Source organism: Lynx rufus, unplaced genomic scaffold (genome assembly GCF_022079265.1).
Source record: "Lynx rufus isolate CCGP_SWC_20201006 ecotype Redwood Valley unplaced genomic scaffold, mLynRuf1.p SCAF_9, whole genome shotgun sequence".
NCBI lineage: Eukaryota > Metazoa > Chordata > Mammalia > Carnivora > Felidae > Lynx > Lynx rufus.
This window is the reverse complement of record NW_025814897.1, coordinates 101688844-101699923: the sequence shown is the minus strand read 5'-3', so window position 1 is coordinate 101699923 and position 11080 is coordinate 101688844. Positions and strand designations below refer to the sequence as shown.

Here is an 11080-nt window from a genome sequence, read left to right as displayed (position 1 = left end):
TTCTTCCCCAAACCATGCCTCAGCACCGCATACCTCCCATGATATGGCCTCCTTTTTCCTCTAGCTGTGCAATTTGTTCTGTCAGTCCTCAGGTCAATCTCTTGGATATTCAGAAAGATTTGATAGTCATCTAGTTGTGTTTAAGGGACAAAAAAAGCCTAAGGTCTTCCTACTACTCCACCATCTTCCAAAATGAATATTTTTAAAATGTTATCCTTTTTCTACTGAATTAAATTTTGTACCTTCATGAAAAATTAGTTGCACTTTTTGTAAGTCTATTTTTGTGTTCTGTATTCTGTTCCTTTTCTTTACATGTCTTTTCTTCCCCCAAAGATACACTGTTTTGATTGGTATAGTTATATGACAAAATTAACATGAAATGGAATGTTTTCTTCTATGTTATTCTACATTTTTACATGTATTTTAGCTAGGTTAAGTCCTTCATCTCTTATACACGTTTTAGTATAAAGACAACTGTATCTATAAAATACCTTGGTGGGATTTTGTTTGGATTGTATTACCTATAGATCTGTTTGGGAAGGATTGATACATTTAGTAGGTTGAGTTTTCTAATCTATGAACTCAGTGTGTCCTGAAATTTATTCAGATATTATTTGATTTCCTTAATCAGCATTTTTTTCAGCATTCAGATCCTGCACATATTTCCTGGGTTTGTTCTAGGTATATTTCATTATACTTGTGTGATTGCAAATGATAATTATAATTAGGTGCTGTGCTGATCTTCTGGACTGTTGAAATGCCAAGTGTGTGTAGTCAATAGACTTTTTGAGGCTCCTAAGTGAAAGTAATGGCATTCATGAGGAAAGACCAGGACATAGACCCCCCTCATGGAATGGAGAGATTGGAGCACATTCAGATGACTGATGACTTCAAGTTAAGGCAATACACTGAACCTGCCTAAAACTATAATCAACTGTGTTTTAGACACCCCATAGAAACCTGTGTAGGCTACATAGAAAGAACATACTTACAGAGAAACTCACCTATATACACAATACATGGAAATGGGAAAGTTTATTCTGATAGTTGAGAATGACACAGGAGTTATTTTAACTCTTCCTATTCCAGGTATTCTTCTTCACTCCCACACAGCATTCCCACACTCCTTGCTTGGTGTTAGAATTATAGGCCCATAACCATTCTATTGTACTAACATATTACCTAATTATGATGCTTATAACTCTTGTCTTTACCTCAAGAATGGAATGTATATGTATTATTTATTCACAGTGTATTTAGAACACTTCAGAGTATGACTGGTACATAGAAGTCAATGTCTAGATACGTATCTTGAACTCATTTATCCTTGATTTTCCCTCTGAAGAAAGGAAAAGAAATGTTTAATGTTGATAATCTAATTCATAGGAACCACACAGTATGTAATAAACTTAAGAAAAGGTACCTCATAACTTTTTCCATATCCTATGGAAAGCACATTTTACGTCTTTGTTCCTCAGACTATAGATCATGGGATTCAACATGGGTATAACAAGGGTGTAAAATATGGATGCCATTTTATCAGTGTCAAAGGAATGACTGGACTCAGGTTGTGCATACATAAATATCATAGTCCCATAAAACACTGTGGCCACTGTCAGGTGGGACCCACATGTAGAAAAGGCTTTGTGCCTACCCTCAGCTGAGTTCATCCTGACTATGGCTAGTAGGATCAGCAGGTAAGACACAACAACCATCAGAAGGGAGGACATCAAATTAAAAACTGAGAAAGCCAAAATCATCAATTCAATTTCATGCGTGTTTGAGCAGAGCAAGGATACCAAGGGAAGACAGTCACAGTAGAAATGGCTGATGACATTGTAACCACAGAAGGATGAACTAAAAATCTTTATGGTGACCAGAAGAGACAGAAATGTGCTGTAGAGATAGAGGATTGCCACCAGCACCTGACACACCCTTTGTGACATGATGACTGGATAGAGCAGAGGATTACAGATGGCCACGTAGCGGTCATAGGACATAGCCGACAGAATGAAAAGCTCGCTAACGATGAACATAATGTAGAATGCTCCCTGCGTGGCACACAAATGATAGGAAATTGTGTTTTCTTCCACAACAAAACTTGCTAACATTTTGGGTCCCACAGTTGTTGAATAACCCAGATCAGTGAGAGCCAGGTGTTTGAGGAAGAAGTACATGGGTGTTTGTAGCCTGGAGTCCACCTTGGCGAGGATGATCAGGCCCAGGTTGCCCACCACTGAGATCACATAGATGATGAGGAAGAGCCCAAATAATGGAGCCTGCAGCTCAGGACGTTGTGTGATTCCCATGAGAATAAATTCATTAAACACTGTCAGATTGTGTTTTTCCATCCAAGTTTACTAGAAAATCTATTATGGATAGATATATCATCATAGTCAATATATATTATGTACTGTCTCCTGAGAGAGGGCTTGGTATGGCCAACTAGTATAAATAAGATACATCCAAACTGTCCAATTTAGGATATTTGAAAACAAACCCAAATCCCACGTAGACCACTATATATGCATAAAGAAATCGAAATAGGTGGTTCTCAACTGGAGGCATTTTACTCCATAAAGAATATATTTCAATGTCTAGAGACAGTTTGAATGTCATATCCAAGAGTCGGGATGCTACTGATTTCCAATTGTTAGATACAAGTTAAGCTGCTAAATACCTTAATATATCTAATATCTAGGCCATGACAATATTCAGTCAGGAATAACAGCAGTAACAATGTTAAAAAACCCTGGTGATATAATTAGGTGGATAGATAATAGACTTATTTATTGATAGACGGAAAATAAATACATAAAGGTAAGTAGATATGGATGCTAAAGCAGAAACAAAAAAAAATGAAAACTTCAGGGATTAGATATATGGGTGTTTATTTTACTATTCTTTAAATTATTCTTTCTACCGTATATGATACAATCACAAAATGACATTTATAAGATACGTAAATCATATGACCTAATACATATGTCTATTATATATTATAATTTTTTAATGTTTACTTATTTATTTTGAGACAGAGAGAGGGTCAGAGAGAGCGGGAGAGAATGTCAAGCAGGCTCCGCCCTGTCAGTGCAGAGCTCACTGCAGGGCTCGATGCCACAAACCATGAGATCGTGACCTGAGTCGAAATCAGGAGTTGGACACTTAACCACCTGAAGCATAGGTGCCCGTATAATAAAAATGTTAAACCAGAAGTTCCCCAATTGCATAAAGCCCACTACTCAAGCATGGTCCTACAAAAGGTATGCCTACATGTGAAACTGACTGGAAAGTTAGCATACTTAACAGATATTTGACAGGTGTATGAATAAGAAAAGTGTAACACATCAGAATGGGAATTATTTTGGGGGACATGGTGAAACATACCAGGAGATACATGTATGGAGATATACTTTCAGCTGTATTTCAGTTTATAGTATATCCAAAGATTTGATTTGGGCAAAAAAATGTGAGTTATCTAAAAGTCTTCATTCTCGTATATAAAGCTGATGTTTCCTTGATGAGTTTTAGATAGGATAAATGAAGTTTCGATACTTTAATGTGTCTATGTTACCTGGAAATAGTTCTCAAATATTAAGTACATTATGGGTTTTTATTTGCTTGTTTGTGTGTTTTTGAAAGAGTGATAGGAACTTACCTGAAATGTTTCTACTTTCCTGACTTATATACCTGTGCATTCTCTGGCCTGGGACTGAAGTTCTTTGTCAAGGCTATCATAGGAAGAGGTGAGGAACTGTTTAAGCAAGACATACCTCACCACTCTTCCATGACAACATTTGAATAATCGTGTTGTGACTCCTTGGGTTACTTATCTTCTAATTTTCTTATCAGTTTTAGTATCATTTCAGATAAGTTATTCTGATATAAACTTGCTTAAAACGTTATTCTTCCCCTTGTGGCATTTTTACTAAAATAGAGATATACTAACTCAAATGTAGCAAATCAGATGCACTTTCTTGAGCAAGAAACTAAGGGAACATGGTAAATTTGGAGGAAGAATAGGTTACTGGCAGAGGTTTGACATAATGAAGTTTCACAAGAATTCCCTTTGGATTAGCGGAAATCACACTTTAAGGACAAATAAAAGTTGAAAGTCACTGTGATACACAATAGCTTAAAGACAAAATGCAATACACTGAAGACGAGATATATGTGGGTCCCTGGACGGGATTTGAAATCCTTCTCTACACTAAGCCCACAAAACCCCTTCAAACTATGATGTAGCACATAATGCAGACAAACATGTATATAATCACATGACATGTATCTAAATATCCTAAACACTCACAGATAAAAAATTATTCCAGAGTGGGAGGTGGATGGCAGGTTAACGTAAGAGAAGTATTTTTGGTTTAAAAAGTCGTGGGCATCAATGCTTCTATTTAAAAGAGGAAAAGGGAAATAATACTGTCTGCAATGAAATTACAGGTCAAGTCAGAAGTCGCTGAGTGAGCTCTAAGCAGACAAAAACACACAACTCCACAACATTCCATATAAAGGTAATTATGTGTAACTTCCCTTTAACTTACCTGAGTCTTAGGTTTGTCACCTCTTGATATGCTCCTCTGCTCTGATGCACACACCTTTCTTATAACAGAAATATGATAATGTGTATCAGTTGGAGACAATATTAGAGAAATATTCCGCAAATACAATAAAAACAGCATAAATTTTGAGTTTTGCTTGTTTCTTTCCACTTTGTTTTGTTTTCCTTTGCAATCATGGAAAGCTAAACAAATAAATAGTACTTTTTGAGTACCAAGTTTTCTGTGAGGTGAAGAAAGATAAAAGCATTTCCTCTCACTAGCTTTGGAGTTCTATAAAAAGAACCACATTACTTTTTCATAGTTTACTGTCTCTGTTGGATGTTTGATATGTAATTGTTTAAAGCTATATCCTTTGAGATAATTCTTCCCGCTTTCTGTCAGATCCTACTGGAAAATGAAGAATACTCTACATCATTCCATTTCCATAAAACTTGCTACTTAAAGGTCTACAAATGTCCAAATAAGGCTTTGCACACCTCATTGTGAGGTGACAACCCCTTTTTTTCCTTGTCAAGACCTCAGAGGATAATTGTATTGATATGTTTATTTAAACAATCATTAAATACTAAATTGCTTTTGAGAGAATCACAAAAAGTGTCCAGAGTCACTAAATAAACATTTGGAAAGACATCAAAATGACAGATACTACCTGAAGTTTCTTAATTTTGCTAACTCAAAAAATTTCATGTCTCTTCGGCTGTGTACCATTTGCTTTTATTTTGGTCTCCGTTTGAGGTAAAACTATTCATATTAAATGGAAGTATTGCATAACTATATAAAAATGAAGTTTCAAAGAGTCACAGAAGCATTAGCCTCTCCACCATGTGAAATCATTCAAAAAATTAATAAGAAGGAAAAAACGAGGTAATTCCTACTCCTGCTCAGGCATTATGGTTACGGGAAAGCAAAGCAAACAAAATCAGAAATGGTCACATTTTGCTAGAGCTTTGCCATGAAGTTAAAGTGGAACTTACCAAACATCACCGAAACATCGTGGATATTTGCTAATATGAGATACCACACAAATTTTCTGTCATTTTTACCTGTAATGGACCCTCTGTCTTGACTCCCATATGTGTTTCTTAACATGGCATATGGAGAACAATTTATGGGTTCTCTTCACCTTTTGAGACTCTCCCTCAGGAGATGCTGAGCAATTTGTTTAATGATGGCTCAAGCATATGAGGGCATTAAAAAAATGTCTGGAAGTTGTCCATTAACAGGCAAGGGCAATTTGTATTCACCAGAGAATAAATTATCTATCGGTTGATCTATCACCTATTATCTCTCTCTCTCTCTATCTATCTATCTATCTATCATCTATCATCTATCATCATCATCATTTACATTCAATCGCCCATCTCTCTATCATCAACATCTATATTCAAACATCTATTATCTCTATCATTATCTATCATCTATCATCATCATTATCTATATTCAATCACCTATTTATAAATCCATCTATCATCTATTTAGCTTTCTTTCTTTCTTTCTTTCTTTCTCTCCTATTTTCGCCCTTACTTAACTTTTCATTTACACCACATGGGACCCTTTTTAAAAATTTTTTAAACGTTCATTTATTTTCGAGAGAGAGACAGAGTGCAAGCGAGAGAGAGGCAGAGAGACAGGGAGACACAGAACCGGAAGCAGTCTCCAGGCTCTGAGCTGTCAGCACAGAGGCCAACAGGGGCTCGAAGTCACAAGCCACAAGATCACAACCTGAGCCGAAGTCGGATGCTTAACGGACTGAGCCACCCAGGTGCCCCAGCACTGCATAGGACTTTTGATAAAAATGCCGTATATTTAGGGCAGGTTCATCAGGGCTTCCATTTCCATAGAGGTCTCCTCAAATTGGTGACACAGTGGAGAGTTGATAAATTCTGTTCTATTAAATTATTTTAAAATTATATATGGAATAGGGCACCTGATGGCTCAGGTGGTTAAGCGTCCGACTTCGGCTCAAGTCATGATCTCACAGCTTCTGCATCTGAGTCCCACATGGGCCTCTGTGCTGACAGCTCGGAGCCTGGAACCTGCTTCGGATTCTGCGTCTCTCTCTCTCCCCCTCTGCCCCTCCACTGCATGCTCTGCCTCACTCAGTCTCTCAAAAATAAACAAGCATTAAAAACTTAATAAAAAGATTGTGCATGGAATAAAATTCATACGTTAAGCAAATGTGGCGTGTTGTTTCCTTGAATTTCGTTTTCTTTTTATTGTTACCCTTTCCAAGGCAGAAGTTTGCTATGCGTCCTTCTCATTGCATAGCGAGTTGCCGTCACTGACTGGTTACCACTTCTGCTTTGATTTTTTTTTCCTTTTAATTTCACAGTGCGGTATTTTATTCTTTTGTGCCCAGATCATCTCAATTTTTCTTTCCTACCTTGAACCATGCTCTGTTGTACTTAATATATACCTAGATTATCAAGTTATCCTTGCAAAACTCTCGTATCTTACATACGCGTAACTATGTATATGTGTTATATTTCTTTTTTTTTTTAACATTTATTTATTTTTGAGACAGAGAGAGACAGAGCATGAGCAGGGGAGGGTCATAGAGAGAGAGAGACGCAGAATCCGAAACAGGCTCCAGGCTCTGAGCTGTCAGCCCAGAGCCCGATGCAGGGCTTGAACTCACAGACCGCGAGATCATGACCTGAGCCGAAGTCGGACGCCTAACCGACTGAGCCACCCAGGCGCCCCTATGTGTTATATTTCCATAAATTTCATTGCTGCATTTGTCACTTTAATTGCTTGTTGTGCACAGATGATATGACACTTTGTGCTTCTTTCTGTATTAGAGTCCATGATACAAATTTACCAATTTTCATGTATTGTTTTATTGACAGATGTCGTGTGTCCAACTCTCAGCTATCACCATTACATCATTACGGTATCCAGCCTCAGTGAACAGCCCTGAATTTGTCCCCTTAAAATATTTATATATATATAATGTGTTCTTGATAAGAGGGAGTTGAATATACTCATTAATTTTCCTAAATATTTCAGATATATTATCTCTATATACTCTTCAATAAATGCAAGACATATCCTCTTCCCTTTCATGTTACCTAATTACATCCTTCTTGGTAAATATGCATTTATAGTATTATAAGTATCTTTCATGTAATTTATTAGACTGTGTCTTGCCTTTTATTTTCAAGTTACCCAATAGCAGACATTTCATTTAAGTAGTACTGGTCTACTACTTTCTATTGTCAATTGTCAATTTTCTATTGAAATTTTCCTTTGTTTTTGGATATAGAATAAGCTTATATACACATACACATACACATACATGTGTATATGTGTGTATATATACATATACAATATATGTGCACATATATACAGCACAAAATTTGATAAGCTTTGCATATGTATATATCGATGGAGCTGTAAAAACTTTCAAGGCAACAAACATGTCCATTGCTTCAGAAGTCTTAGCGTTCGCACATGTTAAACCCGTTCTACTCTTCCTGCCTCTTAATCCACCAAGTCAACTTCAATTTGCCATTTTCAAAAAATTTTTATGTTCAAATAATTATAAATTGACAGGAAGTTGTAAAAAAAAAAAAAAGCATGCAGAGCCGTCTTGTGTAATCTACACACAGTTCCCCGAAGAGTTCGTCTTGCTACACTGTAGTATGATTTCATGACTAGGAAATTGACATTGGTACAACACACATTGTTCAGATTTCACCAGTTTGGGGTTATTCTTTCATGTATTGGTATACTTTACTCCTCTGCGTTTTATCCCATTTTTGCATTGTTTCAACCACCACCATAGTCAAATTGTAGAACTATTCTGTCCCCCCAAATTTTTCTTTTGCCATCCCTTTAAAGCTACACTGTCTTCCCACCTCTTGGGCAACTGTTCCTAACCATTGGTGACCACTAATATTTTTTGCATCAGCATAATTTTGTCACTTGAACAAGGTTTTATAAATAGTCCACAATTTGTAATCTTTTGGGATAGCTTCACTCTCTTGAGGTCCATCCTCGTTTTTGCGTGTGGATACCCTTTTCTTTAAGGTGGCTGAATGGCATTCCATGGTATTTCTGGTACAACTTGTTCAACTCTTTTGTCATTGAAAGACATTTGGGATCTTCCCAGTTTTCAACACTTATGAATACAAATTCTGTAAACATTTTTTTTAAATTTTTTTTCAACGTTTTTATTTATTTTTGGGACAGAGAGAGACAGAGCATGAACGGGGGAGGGGCAGAGAGAGAGGGAGACACAGAATCGGAAACAGGCTCCAGGCTCCGAGCCATCAGCCCAGAGCCCGACGCGGGGCTCGAACTCACGGACAGCGAGATCGTGACCTGGCTGAAGTCGGACGCTTAACCGACTGTGCCACCCAGGCGCCCCTGTAAACATTTTCTTAAGCTGATTGTGTGAACATACATTTTGATTCTTTAGGAATCATTTCTAAGAACGTGATGAGTAGGTTGTTTCAAGTTTGATTTTGACTTTATCAAGAAAAATCTCAAATGCAGATTCATCTAAAGTTGCACAAAACAGATAATATGACAAATTCCAAACAGTGCAAGGAAATAGCATAAGAGGCATAGAGCTTGGAAAGGAAGAAACGAGACCCTCTGTAGTACAAATGGCATGTTGTCCAATAGAAAACCTCAAGGAATCCCCCCACCAAAATATGAGTTCAGCAAGATCACTGATTTTCCACTTTATCAATGTATACCTGTGCATATTACGCTCTTGATGTCCTGTCTCTAAATTCTTTGCCTGCTCTTAGGTCCTGTAGAGATTTATCCCTACACTTTTGTCTAAGCATATCATAGTTTGACAATAAAGTTGTTATCCATTTGGGAGTATACTTTGTATAAGATTTAGGTCAACATTGTTTGTTTGTTTGTTTGTTTTTGTCTGCAGATATTCAATGATTCCAGAATGATTTTTTTTTTAAAGTGTTACCCATCTTCTACGGAATTAACTTTGTACTTCCATGAAAAATTTGTTACACCTTTTATAAAAGTCTCTTCTGGGTTCTCTACTCTGTTCCATTGCTTTATATGTCTTTCTTTACACCAATGGTATATAGGTTTGAATATTATATGGTAAACCTTAACATGGACCAGAGTTTCTTCCATGTTATTCTACATGTTTTCAGCTATTTTAGGTATGCCAAGTCCCTGACCGTTCGTTACATTTTAGTATAAACTCAACCGTATCTATAAAATATCTTGCTGGGATTTTGTTTGCATTGAATTGCCTATAAATCTGTCTGGGAAGTATAGATATCTTTGGTTGAGTCTTCTAATCTATGAACTCAGTACGTCCTGCCATTTATTCAGATATTCTGTGGTTTCCTTAATCAGCATGCTTTTCAGCATACAGATCCTGCACGTTTTCTGAGTTTCACTGTGAGTATATTTCATTATACTTGTGTGATTATAAATGGTATTTTAAAATTTTGGTTTCTACAATATATTTGTATGTTGATCTTTTATCTTTGTGCTTTCATGGAATCCTGTGATCTTGCTGAACTCATATTTTGGTGGGGGGATTCCTTGAGGTTTTCTATTGGACAACATGCCATTTGTACTACAGAGGGTCTCGTTTCTTCCTTTCCAAGCTCTATGCCTCTTATGCCATTTCCTTACACTGTTTGGAATTTGTCATATTATCTGTTTTGTGCAACTTTAGATGAATCTGCATTTGAGATTTTTAAATTTTTTTAAAAATTTAATGTTATATTGTTTACACTTTTAAGTCTGATATCCTTTATTCTGCATAATAATTTTGAGAGTCATCCATATTTTTGTGCATACCAATAATTTATTGGTTTTTATAGCTGAATGGTATTCATTTGCTTGGATATTCCATAATTTGTTTATCCATTCTCAAGTGGAAGAACATTTGAATTATTTCCAGTCTAACTATTATAAATAAGCTTTCTGTGGACATTCACATAGAATATTTGCAATGGAATGTGATGCCTTTTCTCTCTCATCTGGCAGTGGAAGGCCTAAATATATTAGCTGCCTTTTTACTTTCTAAGATGGTGAATCTTAAACCAGATGTTTTTAAAATATTTATACCATTTTAATTTTCCACCAACAATGTATGAGTTTTCATTCCTCCATATACTCACCAACAACTAGATATTACCCTTGGTTTATGGTGTTGTCTCATTGAAGTTTAAATTGGAATGCATAAATGAAAGTAATGCTGAGCAACCTTTTCTGTTGGTAGCAGTACCTGATGTAAAATTAGGAGCCCGATGCATGGCTTGAACTCAAGAAGGTGAAATAACGACCTGACCCAAAGTTGGACGCTTAACCAACTGAGCCACCCAAGCACCCCAAGAATATAATACTTTCTGATATGTGTAATATATATACCTAGTAATGAAATAAAGATTTTTTTGGGGGGAGAGAGGGCGCAAGTGAGTGAGGGGGCAGAGAGGAGAGAGAGAATTCCATGGTGGGCAGAGAGAGAAGGAGAAAAAGAGAGAAACGGGGCTCACTCAAAGTGGAGCTCACGT

General features: G+C 36.6%; 1 protein-coding gene across 1 annotated transcript; it reads right to left on the bottom strand.

Annotated features, from left to right (window-relative positions):
* Positions 1–1424: 1424 nt before the first annotated feature.
* LOC124505617 (olfactory receptor 8K3-like) lies at positions 1425–2351 on the bottom strand. The gene has a single exon (XM_047071608.1). It carries the CDS (start codon positions 2349–2351, stop codon positions 1425–1427), a length of 927 nt encoding a protein of 308 aa, XP_046927564.1.
* Between the last annotated feature and the right edge of the window lie 8729 nt (positions 2352–11080).

What these genes read in the sequence shown, in the direction of transcription:
- LOC124505617 (XM_047071608.1), bottom strand. Translation starts at nt 2,351, where the DNA reads ATGGAAAAACACAATCTGACAGTGTTTAATGAATTTATTCTCATGGGA.